This window comes from Rhinopithecus roxellana, chromosome 2, assembly GCF_007565055.1.
Source record: "Rhinopithecus roxellana isolate Shanxi Qingling chromosome 2, ASM756505v1, whole genome shotgun sequence".
In the NCBI taxonomy this organism is placed as follows: domain Eukaryota; kingdom Metazoa; phylum Chordata; class Mammalia; order Primates; family Cercopithecidae; genus Rhinopithecus; species Rhinopithecus roxellana.
Genome location: NC_044550.1, coordinates 181,376,295 through 181,401,383, shown reverse-complemented (window position 1 = coordinate 181,401,383; position 25,089 = coordinate 181,376,295). Strand labels below are relative to the sequence as shown.

At 36.9% G+C, this 25,089-nt stretch overlaps 1 protein-coding gene across 1 annotated transcript; it reads right to left on the bottom strand.

Annotated features, from left to right (window-relative positions):
• Positions 1 to 160: 160 nt before the first annotated feature.
• On the bottom strand, positions 161 to 24,845 carry LOC104664128 (UDP-glucuronosyltransferase 2B18). The gene is made up of 6 exons (XM_010365560.2): positions 24,069 to 24,845; positions 22,251 to 22,399; positions 7,702 to 7,833; positions 4,111 to 4,198; positions 3,053 to 3,272; positions 161 to 696 (listed from the first exon to the last, which is right to left on the bottom strand). The coding sequence occupies exons 1-6, from the start codon at positions 24,787 to 24,789 to the stop codon at positions 417 to 419; spliced, it is 1,590 nt and encodes a 529-aa protein (XP_010363862.2). The 5' UTR covers positions 24,790 to 24,845; the 3' UTR covers positions 161 to 416.
• Positions 24,846 to 25,089: the final 244 nt, after the last annotated feature.

Below are 25,089 nucleotides of genomic sequence, written 5' to 3'. Positions count from 1 at the left end.
CAAAACAGCACTGATACTGTCAGTGGAGTTCTTAATGTTTTTGTGTTTAAGTAGAATGTGTGAAATATAGTTAAGCTGAGTAAAAATTTTCTTGTGTAAACTCTGAATTAGAACAACCAATTTCAATATAAGTTCAACAAATTTCAATACAAGCTCATATGGATTTACATTATTTTTTATTTTCCCGAGTGTTTTCTTCATTTCCACAAAATATTTCTTACCATTAACTGGGTGGTAAATCTCTGAAAAACAAATTTTGATTTGACAAAGTAACTTTTGAAAAGTTTTTTATTTTTATTTTTTATTTATTTTTTTGGTCACAGGAAGAAAGAAATCTTGCATCATAACCTTTCTTCCTGGAATAAACTGAAGTAGTCTCATCTATCAGGTTTTTCAGCTTCAAATCTCAGAGATAACTAATCACTTTTTCCCTTCTTTCCTTTTCTAGTAAACTTCCAGAAACAAAACAGACAACATTTCATGATGATAAATATCACAGTTGCCACACAGGCCAGCAGGAACCCAATCACATCCAAAGAGTGGTACTGGAACCAGGTGAGGTCATGGGCTGCAACCCGAAGGTGTTTAGCTCCTTTGTGGCGCATGACAAATTCAATCCAGAAGACTGCTCGATCCAGGGGCTTCACTGGTTGATCATGTTGAATTCTTGATAATTTCATAACATTCTCTTTATATCTGAAGGATAAAAACAAAGATACAAATGTAGCAGGAAGAGACATAGACAAAACCTCTCAGACTCTGAGTTAAAGAAGGAAGGGGTTTATTCAGCCGGGAGCACCAGCAAGACTTCTATCTCAAGAGCTGAGCTCTCCAAGTGAGCAATTCCTGTTCTTTTTAAGGACTCACAGCTCTACAGGGGTCCAAGTGAGAGGGTCGTGATTAAGCAAGCAGTGGGTACATGACTGGGGGCTGCATACACCAATAATCAGAATGGAACAGAAGAGGACAGGGATTTTTACAATGCTTTTCCATAAAATGTCTGGAATCTATAGGTAAGATAACCAGTTAGGTCAAGGGTCGATCTTTAACAACCAGGCCCAGAGTGTGGCACCAGGCTGTCTGCTTGTGGATTTCATTTCTGCCTTTTAGTTTTTACTTCTTTCTTAGGAGGCAGAAATTGGGCATAAGACAATATGAGGAATGGTCTCCTCCCTTACTAACACTGAAAGTAAGTTAACTTGTCTGCGCATATCAAGTTTATGAAAGGCTTTTAAAGTGCCAAATAATTCAAAGTAAATGTTAAAGAATTGACATAGAATTTGTGTATTTTAATTTGAGTCATTGTAGAAAGTTTGGCTTTTAAATTGGAGTTTTCTCATTGACAAATATTTTTAAAGTAGAAATTGAATGTTAGGTGAGAAAGTTAATTTTTTTGAAGCAGAGAAAATATAAGGCATTTTAATTTGCTTTTAATTGTTTAATTTTAAGTTTTTGTGGGTACAGATTAAGTATATATATTTATGGGGTATATGAGTTGTTTCGATATAATGTGAAATAATCACATCATGGAAAACAGGATATTCATCCCTTAAGCATTTATCCTTCGTATTATGAACACACTCCAACTACACTGTTAGTTCTCAGACATATGAGAATGTGCTCAACAGCATGAACCATTTTAAGTGCTGTAAGAAAGATCGTGAAAATGCAATATGAGAATTATCATCTCTTAGTTCCTAAAAAGTAATTGTGTCATGGCGAGTGACATGCCTTATAGCTAGGCACTTTGCTTCTACATTACTCTTCGTCTCCTACTGTTCCCCACCCTGTAGCCAGAATGATATTTTGCAATTAAAGTCAGTTTATAGCACTCCCTTGATTAAGACTTTGGCCTGACTTCTCATTATTTAAAGAATAAAATCCAACTCTGTTATTTGGTGTATAGAATCCGTACATTGTTAGACATTGGCAAGCTCTTTTCCTAACATTTCCCCCTGCACACTGTTTTCTAGATTGGCCTTCTATTTTTTTCTTTAAGCTCCCAAAGTGTTCTCATTTTAGCACCTTACATATTTTTTCCCCTCTCGCCTGCTCTTGGAGTATTCTCTCTTGCTACAACCCAAGGCATGCTTCTCTGCCTTTTTATGGCTTCCTTCTAATGTTACTTCTACGAGAGGCTTTTACTGACCACACTATGATGGAACCTCTAGGATTTTCTCTATTTTCTGTGCTTATTTTGCTATTTGATTCCTAGAATTGTAAAATGCATTATATATCTCATAAAATAAACATTTAAATATTAAATACAAAAGATAAATATACGTACACTAAGTGAATAGTTCAAAAATGTAAGATCATCTTGAACATTATTTTGAAGTGAAGATATCTATTTACCTACTGTTCAGATCGTGGTATAGGATATCACAGCCTGCCTAGAATCACTCTCTTTTTCTGAACCATTTAGTCACTACTTTTGTCCTCCAATTAAGTAATAGCCTGACTTCAAATAGTATACATTATTTTTGCTTGTTTATGTAATTGAATTATATAGTATATATTCATTAGTGTCTTTTTTTAACTGTAGCAGTTGTTGGGTAATTCCATTGCTGTGTATTATTTTGTTGATTGATAAAACAGGAGGATTTTATGGCATCAAAGTTAAATCTCATTTTCAAGTCCACTACAATAATGATAATAATAAAAGTTAATTTTCCAGCAGGAAAATAATCATGTTGTGAGGCATTTTAGATATCAAATTAAAATATTTATTATATTATTTCATTTATTCTTCCTTTCTACTAAGGATTCATTATGTCAAAATTTTAAGAAATGTATTTTTTATATTTTCTATATCATTTAAAAATTATATTTGTGTAGAAAATTGTTTCACTAACTGGCTATTCATTGGATGTATGGGTTTCAAATACAGTTTTTAAATAACTGATACAAACTAAAAGCAGGTTTCAGATTGGTTAAATCATTTAAATTCTTTCAGAATTACTCTCTTATAAAAAGGATGAAACTCACACTCACTATTGACAAGAGAAGCTATCTATAAATATCACCTAGTGAAAAATATTGTTCTACTCACAAAGGATCATTAATTACTGTCTTCAGTGCATTCACCAAGTCTGTACTTGACATTGTGTCGAAGTCCAATCTAACAGCTGCTCCTCTGGCCTTCATGTGAGCAATGTTATCAGGTTGATCAGCAAACAATGGAATGCCCACCATAGGGACCCCATGGTAGATTGCCTCGTAGATGCCATTGGCTCCACCATGAGTTATAAAAGCTCTGGTTTTTGGATGACCTACGATTGCACGAATTTTAGCAAAATTATTCATAGGAATAAAATGAGACACACAATGAAAGGCTCTGAAAGTGACAGTATTTTCTAGATAACACATTTAACTAATTAGCTATTACTTTTCAGACTTCAGAGGAAAAAACATGTACTTGTGCTGGGTATGCAAGTGAAGGCTGCATGGTGTGTGTGACTTCAGACTGCAAAACAATACAAGAGTTCCAGTTGGACTAATGAAAAAGTGCGATCTAGATTTTTTAAGTGTGCAATAAAGAAGACAGCAAAGAGATGGGCATGAAGTGAACTGCTATTTTAAGTGCAGTCACAGAGTGTGATAGGTGGGGTGTGCAAGGCAGCAGGCAGTGGGTTGGTGGTGGTGCGAGGATTGAGGAAGGACAGGTCACACTTCATCATGACCTGTCATCACTTTATGATTAAGATTAGCAATTTAATCCTTCAGAAAATACAGAATCACTGGTGATAGAAGAGCTATTATTTTTGGTGGCACTTGAAATAACCCTGCAGGAGAGGAAACAACAGGTGTAAAGTTGTAGAAATAGGAGACAGAGAGATAGCTCACGAAGTTATTGAAAAATTCTGTGAGATGTAGTAACACCTGAAATAAAGATTCTTGCTGATTCTGACCATAAAGAATGTGAGTGTGTATCATAAAATGCCAATAATTGTAGCGTATTCTTTTTCCCCTAGGACTGATAAATAAATATAAAGAAGTTACATTTTGTTTTTCCTAAACAAATATTCAAAAAGCTTGTTTCATGATTAACTATTAACACTCTAATGTGCTGTTACTAATATATCCAATATTTATTCACCAGAGTCTTACCTAGAAGGTCATTCTGGGGTATCCACTTATAGAGCCGAGTATTGAGACCTAAGGTATCTGGTTTATTCCCATCAAATCTCCACAGAACCTGTTAGAGTGAAGAAAATATCTTATTCCATGAGTGGAATTCAAAAATGATAGACTGTTCGAACTGTAAAAAGAGTAGGAATGAGATCAAGGGATGTTAGTAAATCAGAACTACTCAAAGACTGATGTAAATAGAATGCTCACACTTAATTTTCTCAACTTTTATAATTAGTTAGGCACATAAGGAAATCATGATTTTCCAAAATAGTACCTTAGAAAAAATCGGATTATCAATGAAAAGTTCAAGTATTTAAAAAATTGTTACACTTTTTAAAAGAAAACCTACGTGCGACCAGTCATCATATGAAAAAAGAAAAAAAAGCTTAACATCACAGATCATTAGAGGAATGCGAACCAAACCTATGAAGAGACAGCATCTCACACCAGTCAGAATATTACGATGTGGGCGAGTTTGTATAGAAAAGGCTTGCTCATACTCTGTTGGTTGGAATGTAAGTTAGTTCAAACATTGTGGAAGACAGTGGCGATTCCTCAAAAACCTAGAGGCAAAAATACCATGAAACTCAGCAATCCCCTTACTGGGTATAGAACCAAAGGACTGTAAATTGTTCTTTTATAATGACCCATGCACAGGGATAGTAATTGCAGTACTATTCACAATAACAAGGACATGGAATCACCCTAAATGCCCATCAATTATGGGCTGAATAAAGAAAATATGGTACATATACACTACTGAATATTATGCAGCCATAAAAAAAAGAACAAAATTATGTATTTTGCAGGGATATAGATGGAGCTGGAGACCATTATCCTTAGCAAACTAACAAAGGGATGGAAATAAAAATATGGCATATCCTCACTTATAAGTGGAAGGTGAAAGATGACAACATGTGGCCATAGACAGGAACAACATACACTGCTGTGTATTGGAGGGTGGAGGGTGGGAGGAGAATGAGGATCAGGAAAAATAATTAAGTGATATTAACCTTAATATCTGGGTGATGAAATGATCAGTACAATAAACCCCCATGACACAAGTTTACCTATATAAAAAAACTGTACATGTACCCTTGAAATTAAAAGTTAAAATTAAATTACTTTTTTAAAAATAAAAATATTCTAAGAAATGTATAAAAAATTTTTACTATTCATTTTAATTCTAGTGTAAAAAACTAACAATTTCATAATGACCTGAGTGCTTCTTTTGTTTTATGTATTTTATACTAGTTTTAATCTTCCAAATTTAATTTTAATGTATTCATTTCTTTTTGAGTAATTTGACAAGTAGTTCACATGTACCTACTTGTGTGTAGGTTAGAGCCCGTTGTCCTTTGATTGACAAAATAGCAAGAACATAAATAAGCTACTTATAAGAATGAGATTAATGCTGCAAAGGTAGTATGTATAACTTCATTGGAAGTATAAATTATCAAGCACTACTTCCAAAATAAATTTCAAGTGACCATTTTTGATGCAAATTCAGAGTATTATCAGTATTTCTAACTTTGGATACTTTTTGGCATAGAAATGAGGAACCTGTTGGTATCATGAATAAAAATACAGCTATGGAATAAACTCAAAATTGTGTTTTGCTCAATTTGGTCAACTGATTATTAACACCGAGACAACGTGCTACAAAGCTTTGACAACAGTGATCAATATGTTCTGCTATAGCCAAGACATTTTATGTTTAAGTTACTAATTTTGAAACTCCCAAGCAATCCTCATAAACTGAACAATAATTTACAGTGTTTAACTTTTATTTGCTACATCAGTGTTAAAGTAACTCAGATTTCAGCAAAAGGTTGGAAGAGGTCAATACAGAAAGCTTTATCAGGCAGGAAATTAGAAGGTAACTGACAAATACACAAAGGTCACTGGCTTATTCTATATAGAAGAAAATAAATTTCTACTATATTTTATAGAGTGGGCATCTGAACTTGTTTCTGTGCCTGGCTTCCTTCTGTTTGACTCCTTTCTATATTTTCTTCTGCTTCCTCCATTGAGAGTTGTTGTTAATCTGATAGTGCAGAGTCCTTGTCGGGCCACATTTTATACTGCGCAGAGTCCACCTTCAGGGCAGGATCCATCTCCACCCTTTCTCTTTCATCTTCCTGCTTCAGACATTGGCTGGGTGCAGTCCGGCAGGGCTGGCTGCTTTTTCTCTTTCTCTAAATCTATCTGGCTGTGTGGATACTTGGACAAGTTGTCTGTCAGCCTAGGCTGTTCTTTCTCTGAATAGTACCCTGAACATTACTCAGATACACTTCTTACAGTGATTCTCCTGCCCCAGCCTCCCAAGTAGCTGCGATCACAGGTGCATGCCAACATGCCTGGGTAATTTTTTGTATCTTTAGTAGAAATGGGGTTTCACCTCATTGGCCAAGCTGGTCTCGAACTCCTGACCTCGTGATCCGCCCGCCTTGGCCTCCCAAAGTGCTGGGATTACAGGCATGAGCTACCGTGCCTGGCCTACAGTTTACACATTTAATCACAGGATTGGAATTCATTCTCCTTACTCCCCTACTCCCCACATGTGGCAGTTATTATTCCTAAATTAATAACATTCAATCATGTTATACTACCACAGGTCTTTAAATAGAGTATATACCGCATAATTACTAACAGAGCCAATCTTCTCCATTTGTTGTCAGGTATTTTATATAAGCATTTGACTTAAGTGCAAATGGAAATACTACATCCCATAATTGTAAACATTCACCAAGAGCTTCCAGAGTACAATAAGTAATAGAGGTGGTTCAAGAGTCAGTCAAGTGTTCTTCAGTCATTGGATACTGCTGAGATTAGGAAAACTGTTCTGAAGAAAATGATCATAAGTCTTACTTGTATTTCTACAAGGATGCAGTTCTGGATACACATTTTTTATGAAAACACCTGAAAATCATTCTAAAGACTACATTAAGCACCATTTTCACTTACCTGAAATATATTGAGTTAAATTCATCAGTATATATGAGTGTTAATATCAGAAATTGAAAATAATTGTGGGTCTCAAGTTGCCTTTGGTGGATACATATGGAGTAGTGACTTCCCACTGATGCTAATAGAAACCACTCATGCATACCAAAGGTAGAAACTCCCCCAGGGCCACATGCAACCTCTAAGTCTGAGGCACAACTATGACTTCTGTCGGTGGATGCTATACAAGCACATTTAAGGCTATATTCGGCTATAAAGAGTTCAGTCTGCTCTTTAATATTCTTTCCATGTAGATCACATACACAATTCAAAATTTTATGGGACAGGAGTTGAAAAGTCTCCAAACACTTTTTAAATACCTTTCTCCATACAATTTATTGTCCGCATATTTACATAGGGGAATGTTCATACTTAAAACAATTTTTTAAAATGCAACTACAATTTTCAAACTTATCACAGTCTCTCCAGGATTATCCTTGTTCTAATTTTTCAACTTTTGGTCAACTTCACATTAGTCAGAAGTTTCTATAATTGAATTACTTACAAACTTTAGCAGCCTCTTTCAGTAGTTTTCCACACCAGTAAGACACTTCATCTTACCTTTTGTGGAATCTGGGCAAGGGCTGATGCAATTACGTTGGCCCTTTCTGCTTTCATCTTAGTGACCATTGACCCCAGAGAAAACACCACAACACCATGTTCTCCAGAGCTCTGTACAAACTCTTCCATTTCCTGTGAAAAAAGAATTTGTTTCATCACAAAAGAATATCAGCATAGCGGGCACTACTGAAAGAATTGGTACAAGTTACTAAAGAGAGAAAATCAGGTATTTTGAGGAATTATGGGCGTAAATATTTTCCAACTGACTCAATCATTCAGATTTTTTGCAATTAGATATATAATGTGAGATAGGTGGACTCTGTTAAGGATATTTGTGTAAATATGTGTGTATGTGTATGTATTTGTGTGCATGTGTGTAAGGGAGAAAAGAAATGGAGCTATTACATTGTAGTCAGGGAGATAATGTTAAAAATATTATACACAGATTCTTCTCTTATAATACTAAAATTACTAATATAGGTTCTTGGAAAGTGGCACCACTCAGCTTTAATTGTATATTGTTGTTCTACTAAATCACTTGTGTTGATTTCAGGCAGGTTTTCTGTAGGATTCTTTTAGTTGGAAGCCATTAGTGTTTACCTCCCTCACTATGAGCTCTGAGGATAGGCTACTCACTGTTGGGATAATTTTATAACTACATTTATGTTTCTCTACAGTGCTTTATACTTCACTTAAAGTTTGTCAGAGTTTTCCGGTAGTTTTTGAAAAATTAAAAAAAATATATAAAAGCTGATGGTTAAGAACCACTGACATTCTGGAGTCGGGTATTGTAATTTGGAATTTCTGTGAATTAGTCCAGGAGTCTCATTTATAATACAGAATTGTACAGTATACAGTTACATAGTTGAATGATCATATTTTCAGGTTACTGTTTAGGTGGAACACTTATTGACCTGAGATCACACTGTTAAACTGATGTGCTATTTATAATTGCATGTGAGGAACTCTCATCATCACTTTGTTGTGTCTCAGAGGCAGCACTTGCACCCGAATAGAAGAGGCCACCAGGCCTTTCTGCAGGGGAGATCTTGTCTCTCTTTTGAGCAGCTCACTCACACCATGTAACACTCCTGGTGAAGATGTGCTTGGCTGAAATTGATGAATTTCACCAATTCACCAATAATTGGTGAATTATTCTGACTTGCGTTCTCCAATGTATGCCAATATTTAAATTTAAATACTTTGAGATTTAATCATTGTGGTAAAACTTTTCCTAATGGTCCTTAACAAAACAAGGAAAAAAAGTCCAAATGTTAACTGTGCAGACCACATATTACAGAGCGTTTTTTAAAATATGATTTTTAATCTTAACATAAGAGTCATTGTACTGCTATTCCAGGTAATACTTGGGGCATCTAGGTATTGTGTGTGATTGCAGTTGTCTGTAGCCATATTTACTGTAACTGGTGTTCAGTGTTTAACCTCATTAGCTTGATGCCGAGAGCCCTGTTTATCCATGCAGTGTTGAAGGAATCTAATCTCTGTCTACAGATTCATCACTGATATGGACTGGTTGTTTCTTCTTCTGTGATAACATAATAAAAATAATACAAAATTAATGTAAGAAATTTTATAAAAGCACGAAAAAATTTTTTAAATAAAATTTTTCTAAAATTTTTATGTTGTGATATTATTTATGCAAAGTGTATTTTTTCATCATGGCTTTTGACCTATTTATATAGCTCAATGTACAGATGTGACACTTATTTAGAAAATGTTACTCTGATTGTGTATACATTTTCCTCCTGCAAAAACTTGTCATCTTGTTACATTTATCATTTTCGAACTCCTTTATTTGTATTACCGTTGACAGTGTAATTGAATATTTCACTGATAAAATTATTGTAATGCTATTGTATGCACACAGTATAAGTTTTTAATCATTCCGTCATTTAAGATGTTGGACTACTTCCAATGTTAATTTTATGCATATTTTCCATAATGTTGAATAGGTACACCTTGATTAATTTTTTCTCTGTATGATTTCACATGAATATATTATAAAACTCATAGCAAATTTCATTTTTTAAAACACCTAATACATTTTGTCAAGTGTCTTATTCTCTTATATAGAAATTATCTGAGAATCTAATATTTAATTGAAATGAAAGCAACCTGGGTTAGCAATTATTTTACAAAATAAACAAAGAACTGGTTTCACAACCACTGACTTGCATTCAAATCTTTCTGCAAGTTAGTAACAACAGCTAATAGTAGTAATTATCACTATTGTACTACTACCCCTCCTTTTTCTTGTCCTTCTTTACAAGCCCTACTCTGTTCCCCTTCCTACTGACACCATCGGTTTCCCTTAGTGTGAGTGGGGAAATCTTTCAAGAGTAGGGCAGGGTGGCATAGATTTTTCATTAGTCTTACCTCAGCTTTTGCCTCTTGAGAAAGTCATCATATGAAGCCCATGCAATTTGCTTTCAACATAGATATTGGGTTTTAACAATGGAATAAAATCTCAGTTTTATGTAGACAAAAATGGTCTTTTAAGAGATTACTTAATAATGTAATAAAGAATGCTTGCTTTGTACACATGTCTTGAAAGTGTGATATTAATTTAAAATATATGAGTTTATTGTGTTCTTTCACAAACAATATAATCTTACATACTGACAGAATTTTTTTGGTACTGAAACTAAGAGTACTATTCAGATACAGGTGTTATAAATTATTTGGTCTATATTATACATGCATTGTTCATTATCTCTGTGCTTCTCTGTCAGGCAGCTATGATGTTGAGACAAGTTGCCACAGGAAGCTTTAATGAGTTGCTTGTCATATGGCAAAAATCATCTGCTTTCATAGGGTATGTTCATACTATAGTATGTAAACCTTTGGGGTCTCAACGAAGAATGATTTAAATGTAAGATCAAATGAACACTGAGTTTCTCTGCAAATGTTAAAGGAACACATTTATATTGTTGAGAAAGTGTTTTAAGCTACAATACTGGTGAAGATCCTTATTACCTGTGGTAGAATTTTAGAATTTCAACTAGCTCATCTTAGTGTCAAAACTGATATGTCTATTTTTAATCAAGTCCACAAGGTATCTATCAACTATGACTTTACAAGATAATATAATTTTGATGTACTGAACAATCTGGTTCTATTAAATGAAGAACGATATCTCAAGTGACTTGCACATGTTAAGTAATTAGTAGTGTTAGTAATAATAACAAAATAATAATTGCAAAATTAATAATATTTCTGAGTAACTGACTATAGGCCAGAGATAAATTACTAATATAAAACCCTCCCTCACACAGGGAAATACACTAATATTTATACACCTCTCCCCCATCCTCCTCCTATCTCTTAACCTTAATATTATGCTATCTTGTAAATATAGTTTAACCAAACATTAGATTGTGAATCTAACTATAGAAGCCTACTACTTCTTATTTACTGAGAAAGTTCGCAGAAATTGCTAATTCATGCCCCCATGTCTAACAACATGGCTCGCTCAACTTTTAAAGGATGACAGTTATCCATTGGTCTTAGGAACCAAAAATATTGGTGCAACTCCAAATAAAAGTAATAACCATATATACCTCCATTACCATAATAACCTTGACCTCCTTAATTTCCCATCCTCATTACCTTTATCAACCCTAGCAAAAAAAAAACTACACCCATGCTATATAAAAATAATTATTATATCCACCTTCATTATCAGCCTTCTCCCTACAAGAATATTTATATGCCTAGACCAAGAAACCATCATCTCAAATTGATGCTGAGAGCTGTCACTAAGTTTTAAACTAGACTACTTTTCCATAAGGTTTACTCCAGCTGCACTATTCGTCACTTGATCCATCATAGAATTCTCACTATGATACATAAACTCAGACCCAAAAATTAACCAATTTTTTAAATACCTACTCATTTTTCTCACCACTATACTAATTCTAGTTACTGTCAACAATATCTTCCAACTCTTTATTGAATGAGAAGGTGTAGGAATTATATCCTTCCTTCCAATCAGCTGATGACACGCCCAAACAGACGCTAACACTGCAGCCATCCAAGCAATATTATATAACCACATCGGCGATATTGGCATCATCCTAACCCTAGCCTGATTCCTCTTACACTACAACTCATGAGACCCTCAGCAAATACTTATCCTAGACTCCAATTCAAATTTCCTCCCACTAATAGGCCTCCTCTTAGCAGCAACAGGAAAATCAGCCCAACTCGGTCTCCACCCCTGACTTCCCTCTGCTATAGAAGGTCCAACTCCAGTCTCAGCTCTCCTCCACTCCAGCACTATGGTTGTAGCCAGAATCTTCCCACTCATCCACTTTCACCTCTTTGTAGAAAGCAATACAACAATTCAAAGTCTCACACTATGCCTGGGAGCCATTACCACCCTATTCACAGCAATCTGTGCCCTAACACAAAACGATATCAAAAAAATTGCAGCCTTCTCCACTTCAAGTCAACTAGGCCTCATAATAGTTGTTATTGGCATTAATCAACCATATCTAGCATTCCTACATATCTGTACTCACGCTTTCTTCAAAGTCATACTATTTATAAGCTCCAGATCTATTATTCATAACCTCAACAATGAACAAGATATTCGAAAAATAGGAGGATTATTTAAAACAATACCCCTCACCTCAACCTCCTTAATCATTGGTAATCTAGCACTTACAGGCATGCCTTTTCTCACAGGCTTCTCCTCCAAAGACCTCATCATCGAAACTGCAAACACATAATATACCAATGCCTGAGCCCTATCTATTACTCTCATTGCCACCTCCCTAACAAGCGCCTACAGCACCTGAATCATCCTTCTCATCCTAACAGGACAACCCCACTTCCCAACCCTAATCAACATTAACGAAGGCATTCCTACCCTATTAAACCCAATTAAACACCTCACAATCAGCAGCGTAATCGCAGGGTTCCTTATTACTAACAGTATCTCTCCCACTTCACTCCCTCATACAACAATTCCACTCTACTTAAAACTCCCAGCCCTAAACGTAACTGCCCTAGGATTCCTAGTAACCTTAGACCTTAGCCTCATAACCAACAAACTTATAATAAAAACTCCACTATACATGTTCAATTTCTCCAACATACTAGGATTTTATCTTACTACAATCCAACGCATAACCCCCCACCAAAACCTGCTTATAAGCCAAAACCTAGCTTCTATCTTACTAGACTTAACTTGACTAGAAAAATCTATACCCAAAACAATCTTACAAACCCAGGTTGCCGCCTCCACTGTCACCACCACTCAACAAGGTATAATTAAACACTATTTCCTCTCCTTCCTTATCCCGCTTACCCTAGACTTACTCGTAATCACGTAGTCTGTTACCCCAAGCAATCTCAATCACAATATACATGCTAAAAATAATGTCCAACCAATAACCACCACCAACCAGCGGCCATAATCATATAAAGCACCCGTGCCAATAGAATCCTCTCGAATCAACCCTGACCCTTCCCCCTCAAAAACCACTCAAACCCCATGTTATTAAAATTAACCACTACCACCAATCCATCATACTCTGATGCCCATAAAACTAAACCCACTTCCGTTACTAACCCCACCAAAGCACTCCCCAAAACTTCAGTCCCTGAGCCCCATGTCTCAGGGTACTCCTCAATAGTCATCACTGTAGTATAACCAAAAACAACCATTATACCCCCCAAATAAATAAAAACGGCCCACTAAACCTATATAAGTTCCCCGTAATTCAAAACAATAACACAACCAACCACACCACTAACGACGCCAATCCCCCATAAATAGGAGAAGGCTTAGAAGAAAAACCCACAAAACCCATAACTAATAGTGCACTTAACAAGAATAAAGCATATGTCATCATTCCCACATAGGCTGTAACCATGAATAATGTTATGAAAAACCATCATTGTATTTCAACTACAAAAACACTAATGACTGCAACATGCAAATCCAACCCACTAATAAAAATAATCAACCACTCCCTCATTGATCTCCCCACTCAATCCAACATCTCCATGTGATGGAATTCTGATTCACTTCTCGGTACCTGCTTAACCCTCCAGATCATCACAGGCCTCTTCCTAGCAATACACTATTCGCCAGATATCTCCTCCGCCTTCTCCTCAATTGCCCATATCACCTGAGACCTGAATTGTGGCTGAACCATCCGCCACCTCCACGCCAACGGCGCCTCAATATTCTTTACCTGTCTTTTTCTACACATTGGCAGAGGCCTATATTACGGTTCATTCCTCCTCTTAGAAATCTGAAATATTGGCATTACTCTGTTACTCACAACCATAGTAACAGCCTTCATAGGCTATGTACTCCCATGAGGCCAAATATCATTCCGAGGTGCCACAATAATCACAAATTTCCTGTCAGCCATTCCATATATTGAAACCAACCTTGTCCAGTGAGTCTGAGGTGGATATTCAATTGACAACCCCACCCTCACACAATTCTTCACCCTCCACTTCATCCCACCCTTCATTATCACAGTGCTAACAATCCTACATCTACAATTCCTCCATTAAATAGGGTCAAACAACCCCTCAGGAATCTCCTCCTACTCCGACAAAATTACCTTCCACCCCCATTATACAATTAAAGGTATCCTAGGCTTGATACTCCTCTTTCTGACTCTAATAACCCTAGTGCTATTCTCAGCTGACTTCCTAAGTGACCCAGACAACTACACCCTGGTTAACCCCCAACATACTCCCCCTCATATTAAACCCAAATGATACTTCTTATTCACATACGCAATTCTACTATCCATCCCCAACAAACTAGGAGTATTAGCACTTCTACTACCAGTCCTTATCTTAGCACTCATCCCCACACTTCATATATCTAAACAACAAAGCATAATATTCTGCCCACTCATCCAATTCCTATACTGACTCCTAATTGTAACCCTACTAACCCTTACATGGGTCGGAGGACAACCAGTAAACCATCCATTTACTATTATCAGACAAATAGCATCCATAACATACTTCACCACAATCCTAACCCTAATGCTACTTGCTTCCCTAGCCGAAAACAAACTACTCAAATGAATCTGCCCTTGTAGTATAAACTAATACACCGGTCTTGTAAACCGGTGATGGAGACCCTCTCCCCAGGACAACTCAGAGAGAAAGCACTTAACTTCACCATCAGCACCCAAAGCTAAAATTCGAATTTAAACTACTCTTTGTATTCTAATGGAGAATCAACTTTAAGTACTACTTAAGTATTGATCCGCCCCGTAATTCTATGTACATCGTGCATTACTGCTGGCCAACATGGATATTATATAATACTATAAATACTTACCTGTACATAACACATACTAATACATAAGTACATTAAATGCTCGAAAAACATGCTTACAAGCAAGTACCATACCCGCTTATCTAACTATAGAACATAACACCACCCTTCAAAGTCAACTCCTGTCCCCAGGGATATTGACCAGTACTTTATATCCTTAATAGTACATAGTACATTTGATCGTTCATTGAACATAGCACATTTAAGTCAAATAAATCCTTGTCACCACGAATACCCTCCTCAGTTAGTGGTCCCTTGTTCACCATCCTCTGTGAAATCAATATCTGGCACAAGAGTGCTACTCTCCTCGCTCTGGGGCCATAACACTTGAGGGTAGCTATAGTGAACTGTATCCGGCATCTGGTTCTTACCGCAGGGCCATGAAATCACCCACATGTTCCCCTTAAATAAGACATCTCGATGGATCACAGGTCTATCACCCTATTAACCAGTCACGGGAGCTCTCTATGCATTTGCTATTTTATCTTTCGGCTGTGCACACGACCCCATCGCAGAAAGCTGGCCCCCCAACACTGTATGTCGCAGGATCTGTCTTTGATTCCTAGTACATAATATTGTTGATTGCACCTACATTCCATATTCCAGCCTCGCATAACTATCACAAGGTGTTAATTAATTCATGCTTGTAAGACATGACAATAACTAAACACACCAGCAACTGCCTTTCACACCAAATACTATGATAAAATTTCACAACCCCCCCTCCCTCATCTCCAACTTCACTTGCCAGGAAAATAGATACCTTCGCCAAACCCCAAAAACAAAGGCCTCAATCCAACTTAGCCAGAGCCTAAATTTTTATCTTTTGGCTGCACACAACTTTAACAGTTTCCCCTCAACTAACACAATTTTCTTTTCAGCTTTGCTCTGCTGCCTCCCAAATTTAATTTCTTTACCCTGATTTTACTCAACTTACATACCCACCCACTACTAAACCCACAACTCCCACTATCACAACCCCAAAGACAGTGCTTCATAACTATCTCTCTCTCTCTCTCTCTATATATATATATCTAAAATCAACTAATCCCCGTTTATGTGGCTTAACTTATCTAAAGTAAGACACTGAAAATGTCCAGATAGACTTACACCACCCCATAAACAACAGGCTTGGTCCTAGCCTTTCTATTAACTCTTAACAAGATTACACATGCAAGTATCCAAACCCCAGTGAAATAACCCTCTAAATGGCTACAATCAAAGGACTAAGTATCAAGTACGTACTAACACACTTCAAAACACTTAGCTCAGCCACACCCTGACAGAAAACAGCAGTGATAAACCTTTAGCAATAAATGAAAGTTTAACTAAGTTATGCTAGTATAGTAATCAGAGTTGGTTAATTTCATGCCAGCCACCCCAGCCACCGTGGACATAACGATTAACACAAGCTAATAGAGACCGGGGTATAAAGAGTGTTTTAGATATGACCTCAATAAAGCTAAATTCCATCTAAATTGTAAAAAACCATAGCTGATATAAAATAAACTATGAAAGTGGCTTTAATACTTCTGAACACACAATAGCTAAGATCCAAACTGGGATTAGATACCCCACTATGCTTAGCCCTAAACCCTAATAGTTAAATTAACAAAACTACTCACCGGAATGCTACAAGCAACAGCTTAAAACTCAAAGGACTTGGCAGTGCTTCACATCCCTCTAGAGGAGCCTGTACTATAACTGATAAACCCCGATCTACCTCACCACCTTTTGCTCAGCCTATATACCGCTATCCTCAGCAAACCCTAGTAAAGGCCATAAAGTAAGCACAAGTATACTCATAAAAACATTAGGTCAAGGTGTAGCCTATTAGGTGGTAAGAAATGGGCTACATTTTCTACCCCAGAAAATTCCATGATAGCTCTTATGAAATCTAAGAGCCTAAGGAAGATTTCGCAGTAATTTAAGAGCAGAGCGCTTAATTGAATAAGGGCATAAAGCATGCACACACTGCCCATCACCCTCCTCAAGTATATTTAAAGACTACCTTAACTAATCATCCCTCATATTTATATAGAGGAGATAAGTCGTAACACGGTAAGTGTACAGGAAGGTGCACTTGGATACACGAAGGTATAGCTTAACACAAAGCACCTGGCTTACACCCAGAAGCTCTCAATATAATTTGATTACCTTGAACCAACTCTAGCCCCAAACCTAACCAATATTATTATCAAATAAACCTAACTAAATCATTTACCCAAATAAAAGTATAGGCGATAGAAATTTTACCCTGGCGCAATAGATACAGTACCGTAAGGGAAAGATGAAAAAACTGACCAAGCACAAAACAGCAAGGACATACCCCTGTACCTTCTGCATAATGAACTAACTAGAAATAACTTCAAAAAGAGAACTATAGCCAAAACCCCCAAAACCAGACAAGCTACCCAAAAACAGCTAAAAGAGCACACCCATCTATGTAGCAAAATAGTGGGAAGATTTATGGGCAGCGGTGACAAACCTAACGAGCCTGGTGATAGCTGGTTATCCAAGATAGAATTTTAGTTCAACCAAAAATTTACCTACAGAATCACCTAATCCCCTTGTAAATTTAATTGTTAGTCTAAAGAGGGGACAGCTCTTTAGACACTAGGAAAAAACGTTACACAGAGAGTAAAAAACCCAGCTTCCACAGTTGGCCTAAAAGCAGCCACCAATTAAGAAAGCATTCAAGCTCAACATCCAAACACCTAAAAATCCCAGACATATCACCGAACTCCTTACACCCCATTGGATTAATCTATTATTTTGTAGAAGCAATAATGTTAATATAAGTAACATGAACAATTTTCTCCACTGTATAAGCCTACATCAGATAGAAATACTTCACTGATAACAGTCTAATAATAACAAATAACTAATAAAATCATTACTACTCACACTGTTAACCCAACACAGGCATGTTCTTAAGGAAAGGTTAAGAAAGTAAAAGGAACTCGGCAAATCTAACCCTGCCTGTTTACCAAAAACATCACCTCTAGTATTACCAGTATTAGAGGCACCGCCTGCCCAGTGACACATGTTTAACCGCCGCGGTACCCTGACCATGCAAAGGTAGCATAATCACTTGTTCCTTAAATAGGGATTTGTATGAATGGCACCATGAGGGTTTAACTGTCTCTTACTTTTAACCAGTGAAATTGACCTGCCTGTGAAGAGATGGGCATAAAACAATAAGATGAGAAGATCCTATGAAGCTTCAGTATACTAATGTAATAAAAACCACATAGACCTATGGACTTTAAACTACAGTACCTGCATTAAAATTTTTGATTGGGGTGACCTCGGCGCATAACCCAACGTCCGAACAACCTATGCCAAGTCTACATCAGCCAAAGCAAATCAACACACAATTGACCCAATAACTTGACCAACGGAACAAGTTACCCTAGGGATAACAGCACAATCCTATTCTAGAGTCCATATCGAGAACAGGGCTTATGACCTCAATGTTGGATCAGGACATCCTAATGGTGCAGCAGCTATCAAGCGTTCATTTGTTCAACCATTAAAGTCCCATATGATCTGAGTTCAGACTGGAGCAATCCAGGTCGGTTTCTATCTATTTTACATTTCTCCCAATACGAAAGGATAAGAGAAATAGGGCCTACTTCACAAAACACCCTCTCTCCATAGATGATATAATCTCAATCTAACAGAACATTACACACCCAACCCAAGAACAGGGTTTGTTAAGATGGTAGAGCCCAGTAATTGCATAAAACTTAAAACTTTACAATCAGAGGTTCAATTACTCTTCTTAACACCATGCCTGTAATCAACCTTCTGCTTCTTGTTGCACCCATACTAGCCGCTATAGCATTCCTCACACTTATTGAATGAAAAATGTTAGGCTACATACAACTACGCAAAGGACTTAACACTGTGGGCCCCTACGGACTATTACAACCTTTCGCCAGTGCAATAAAACTCTTCACCAAAGAACCCTTAAAACCCTCAACATCCACCATTACCCTCTATATTACCGCCCCAAACTTAGCCCTTTCTATCGCCCTTCTCCTATGAACCTCCCTCCCCATACCCAACCCCCTAATTAATTCCAACCTTGGCCTTTTATTCATTCTAGCCACATCCAGCTTAGCTGTCTACTCAGCCCTATGGTCAGGATGAGCATCAGACTCAAACTACGCACTAATCGGTGCATTACAAGCCGTCGCCCAAACAATTTCATATGAAGTTACCCTAGCCATTATCCTACTACCAGTCCTGCTAATAAGCGGCTCATTTAACCTACAAACACTCCTCACAACACAAGAACACCTCTGACTTCTCCTACCATCACGACCCTTAGCCATAATATGGTTCATCTCCACACTAGCAGAAACTAACCGAGCCCCTTTTGATCTCACAGAGGGTGAATCAGAACTAGTCTCAGGCTTCAACATCGAATGCGCCGCAGATCCATCCGCTCTATTCTTTACAGCTGAGTACATAAATATTATTATAATAAATGCTCTAACAACCATAATTTTTCTAGGTACATTATACACCATCTATTCTCCAGAATTATTCACAATACACTTTACCATCAAAACACTCCTCCTAACCTCACTATTTTTATGAATTGGAACAGCATACCCCCAATTCCGATACAATCAACTTATATGTCTACTATGAAAAAGTTCCTCCCACTCACACTGGCACTTCTCATGTGGTATATTTCAACACCCATTGCAATCTCCAGCATTCCCCCCCAAACCTAGAAATATGTCTGACAAAAGAATTACTTTGATAGAGTAAGTAATAGAGGTTTCAATACTCTTATTTCTAGAATCATAGGAATTGAACCTATCCCTGAGAATCCAAAATTCTCCGTGCTACCCATCACACCCTATCCTAAAGTAAGGTCAACTAAATAAGCTAGTGGGCCCATACCCTGAAAATGTTGGTTTCACCCTTCCCATACTAATCAACCCACTAGCTCAACTTATCATCTACTTCACCATCTTCACAGGCACCCTCATCACATCACTAAGCTCTCACTGATTTTTCACCTGAACAGGCCTAGAAATAAATATACTAGCCTTCATTCCAATTCTAATAAAAAAAAAAAAAAAAAAAAAAGCCCCCATTCCACAGAAGCCGCCACCAAATACTTCCTCTTCCTCACACAAACAACTGCATCCATAATTCTCATAATAGCCATCCTCTCCAACAACCTGTTTTCTGGGTATGGAACCATAAGAAACAACATCAACCAATACTCATCCTTAATAATAATAATAGCACTTACCATAAAGCTAGGAATAGCCCCCTTTCACTTCTGAATCCCAGAAGTCACCCAAGGAACCCTCCTAATCTCCAGTCTGCTCCTTCTTACATGGCATAAATTAGCTCCCATCTCAATTATATACCAAAACTCACCATCAATAAATATAAGCATCCTTCTTACCCTCTCAATTTTATCCATTATGGTGGGCAGTTGAGGAGGGCTCAACCAAACACAGCTATGTAAGATCTTGGCATACTTCTCAATCACCATATAGGCTGAATAATAACAACATTAATATATAACCCAAACATTACCAACTTCTACCTAACCATCTATATCATCCTAACAGCCACTGCATCTATAACACTCAACCTAAATTCAAATACCACAACCTTACTGCTATCCTGCTCCTGAAGTAAACTAACCTGACTAATACCCTTAATATCATCTACCTTATTATCCCTAGGAGGCCTACCCCCACTAACCAGCTTCCTACCTAAATGAATTATTATTCAAGAACTCACAAAAAATAACAACTTTATTATTCCTATTACCGTAACCATTATAACCCTCCTCAACCTATACTTTTATATACTCTTAATCTACTCTACTTCCGTGCCATTGTTTCCCATATCCAACAACATAAAAATAAAATGACAATTTGAAAGCCTACACGACTACTCCCCCGACTTATTACCCTCATCACCTTCCCCTTACCAATCTCCCCATTAACCCTATCTATCTCCTAGAAATTTAGGTTAAGCAAGACCAAGAGCCTTCAAAGCCCTTAGTAAGTAAACCATACTTAATTTCTGAAATACACAAGGACTGCAAAATTTCACTCTGCATCAACTGAACGCAAGTCAATCACTTTAATTAAGCTAAGCCCTTACTAGATTAATGGGACTTAAACACACAAAAATTTAGTTAACAGCTAAATACCAGAATCAACTGCCTTCAATCTACTTCTCCTACCACAGGGAAGAAGAGGCGGGAGGGAGAAGCCCCGGCAGAATTGAAGCTGCTCCTTCGAATTTGCGATTCAATATGAAAATCACCTCGGGACTGGTAAAAAGAGGCCTAACCTCTGTCTTTAGATTTACAGTCTAATGCTTACTCAGCCATTTTACCCCCGCCACCTATGTTCGCCAACCGTTGACTATTTTCAACCAACCATAAAGACATCGGAACCTTATACCTACTATCAGCGCATGAGCTGGGGTCAGAAGTACAGCTTTAAACCTCCTTACCCGAGCTGAATTGGGTCAACCCGGCAAACTCCTAGGCAACGACCGTATCTATAATGTTGTTGTCACAGCCCATGCATTCGTCATAATCTTCTTCATAGTAATACCCATTATAATTGGGGGCTTTGGGAACTGACTAGTGCCCCTAATAATTGGCGTCCCCGACATAGCATTCCCCTGAATAAATAATACAAGCTTCTGACTCCATCCCCTCTCCTTCCTACTATTGCTCTCATCTGCCATAGTAGAGGCTGGTGCCGGAACCGGTTTTATATAACTTTTATTACTTGCACATATTCTATCATTTGAAGTAGAATGGAAGTTATGTGGAGACAGAAACTGTGTCCATTTTTTTTTCTCTGAAAATTCTGCACTTACCTGTGTTTTGTGCTTATCCCTTTGCAAATATTATTTGAACGAATGATCAATACCTTCTTAGGTGTTGCATAATGAAGACTTTAATTTAACCAACTCTATTTTCAAAGTCTCGTTAGTATTCCCCTCTATTTGTAACACTCATAAAACTCACATATGTGTGATGGTATCACTATGTACATGAGTTTCTAATTGGTATCTGCTTTACCCAATCTACTTCCCATCTTTCTTTCAGGGTAAGTCAAACACTCTGAGTGAAGACTATAGAGTCATTTCTACTGAAACTTCAAAGCCAACAAAATAAAAGCAATGACAGTATGTTTACCTTAGGTAGGGGTTTGGCAGGTTTGCAGTGGAGTCCTCCAACAAAATCAACATTTGGTAAGAGTGGATGTGGAAATTGAAAATTCCAGGAGTTTCGAATAAGCCATATGTCAGCTTTCCCCATTGTTTCAGATAATGTAGTGGGTCTTCCTGACAAGAATAACAAAAAAGAAAAGGTGGATGACACAAGATAATTACATTAGGTAATTTTCTGAAAGGAGTTAGAATAATATAGGCAAAAATATAGGCAAAGTGTCTGTGCTTTGAAATATATATATATATATATATATATTCATCTATAGACATAATTTAATTTTATGTATTATTTATTTTACCCATGTATATTTATAAGAAAGGCAAAGTAGTAGGAGAATTTGAGGTTAAGCTACATCTCTAATGTCACATCACTATACTCACAATCATAAACAATTATTAAAATAAGTCATAGAGAATTAAACATCAATTTATTTTCTTTTTAAAGCTTCAATAAGAGCATATGGACATTTAAACAACTCTTTGAGCTCCATAGTCAACTAATTTTACTTCACCCATAAAAATAATTTTCTAAGAAATAGTCTAGTTTACACAACTCATTAAGCCAATCCTTTTATCTTTGGTTCTTCAAGTGAACTCTGGACTATGTGGAGAGTATGGCTGAAAATCTTGTACTCTTTTAGATTCAAGCTAAGATCTTAATAATATTATTTTAAGTAAATATATTTGTAAATTATAGCTAGAAATTTTTGAGAAATTATTGAAATAAAGATTTGTACTCAACCTTAATCTGTCTTATATTTTTTAATAAAGAGACATAGTTTGAAAAAAAACTATGTAGCTATAATAATCTTCACATTTCAACAAGATGATTGGACTTTAAATGAATGGTTTTCAATTCTTTAATGAAAGAGTATAGAAACATTAGAAACTTCAAATTACCTTTATTGATTTTTGCATCTGAGATATGGACATTATCTCTCTCTACTGTGAAGGAAACCTTCTGGTAACATGGGAACATCTTTTAATTTCTAAATAAGAAAGCTAAGCTTTACAATAAAAAATAATTTTGGCTGTTATATAGATAGTTGTAGAAAAATGTGTAACTGGCCGGGCGCGGTGGCTCAAGCCTGTAATCCCAGCACTTTGGGAGGCCGAGACGGGTGGATCACGAGGTCAGGAGATCGAGACCATCCTGGCTAACACGGTGAAACCCCGACTCTACTAAAAAATACAAAAAACCAGCCGGGCGAGGTGGCGGGCTCCTGTAGTCCCAGCTACTCGGGAGGCTGAGGCAGGAGAATGGCGTAAACCTGGGAGGCGGAGCTTGTAGTGAGCTGAGATCCCGCCACTGCACTCCAGCCTGGGCGACACAGCGAGACTCCGTCTCAAAACAACAACAACAACAACAACAACAACAAAAACAAACAAAAAAAAAAAAAAGAAAAGAAAAATGTGTAACTACTCATTCTAAATCCATGCATTCAGTAAGATGTTATTTGATGGGTTTTACTATTTTTAAGATGTAAAGCAATGTATAGTAAAATAGATATGTAATTGGTTAAAGTCTTAGATGCACTAATATATAGGGTTATGATTTCCTGGGGTGTTCTGTGTGAGTGATGGCCCTAGGGTTTTAACTGACCTCATAATTTAAGCTTTTCTATAATATTTGTGAGATTGATAGATCATCTTGTATTTTCGTTTTATAAATTCACTTACCAAAACCCCACTACTCTGACTTTAAGGCTTTATATAAGCTCTGCTTCAAAGACACAGATAAGTAGATCTTCATGGTACAGATTGAAAAAAAAAAAGAACTTACCTAGAACTTCACTATAAAACTGATCCCACTTCTTCATGGCAAATATTTGGAAGCAAAAGTCAAAATAAAGCATATAGATCATATTTTTTACCCTCTCCATGAAAGTCATTTGATCACTTAATTCTGACATAACAACAGGTACGTAGGAAGGAGGGAAAAGAAGTCCTCCACATTGCTTTTCAAAACTGTAGCCAGGAGTGAAGCGGAGACTGTACACAAGGGGTGTGTTAAATAGCTCAGCCAGCAGCTCACTACAGGGAAAAATAGCATCTGCAAACACGACGTCAAATCTTGACTCTTGTAGTTTCTTCATTAATTTCTTATTTGAAACTACATCTTTACAGAAGTTTCTAATTATGTCACCAAACTTCCACATGATTTCTTGTATTTGTGAAAAATATAACCAAAATGTATCTTTTGGAAGTTCTGACCATCTCTTAATCTGTTGCATGACGATATTCTCATACTCAGTTTTAGTTAAAGATGTAGGAAAAACTTCAATTTTAAGAGCGGATGAGTTGTTGGGATCAAAAAGAATGTAAGCTGAAGGTGCCAGTACAGTCACCTCATGACCTCTCTGGACAAGCTCTTCCAGGATTGTCTTCATATTCATCCAATGGCTATATTCTGCTGCCCACACCAGCACCTTTCCACAACTCCCAGAGCTAAAGTAAAAGCTCAGCTGTATTAGCAGAATTACTGAAGTCCATTTCACAGACATCCTGGTGCAATGCAATGCTTGTTTTCCAGTTGCTGTTCTTTTCGGTCATTTCTCATGGTTATATCCAAAGATAAATTAGCCAAGAAGTTAAAATGTAACCCTTGTTCTTCAAAGTACTTACAATATCATTAAACCAACAGTCTGAGCATGTGGATGGCAGGAAGACAAATGAAGGTAAATGACCTGTTTACACAGATGTGATTAATTTCCCGTTTATGTTTCTGAGTGCTATCCTTCAGCTAATATCAAGGATCTTGTATGGACATGCCATCTATCTTATGCAATATATTTTAGAAGAGT

Excerpts from the sequence above, each read along its gene's own strand:
- LOC104664128 (XM_010365560.2), bottom strand. The coding sequence starts at position 24,789 with ATGTCTGTGAAATGGACTTCAGTAATTCTGCTAATACAGCTGAGCTTT. Across the intron at positions 22,400-24,068 it reads GTTTTATAGTGAAGTTCTAG|GAAGACCCACTACATTATCT; the intron begins GTAAGTTCTTTT and ends TATTCTTGTCAG. Across the intron at positions 3,273-4,110 it reads ACCCCAGAATGACCTTCTAG|GTCATCCAAAAACCAGAGCT; the intron begins GTAAGACTCTGG and ends GTGCAATCGTAG.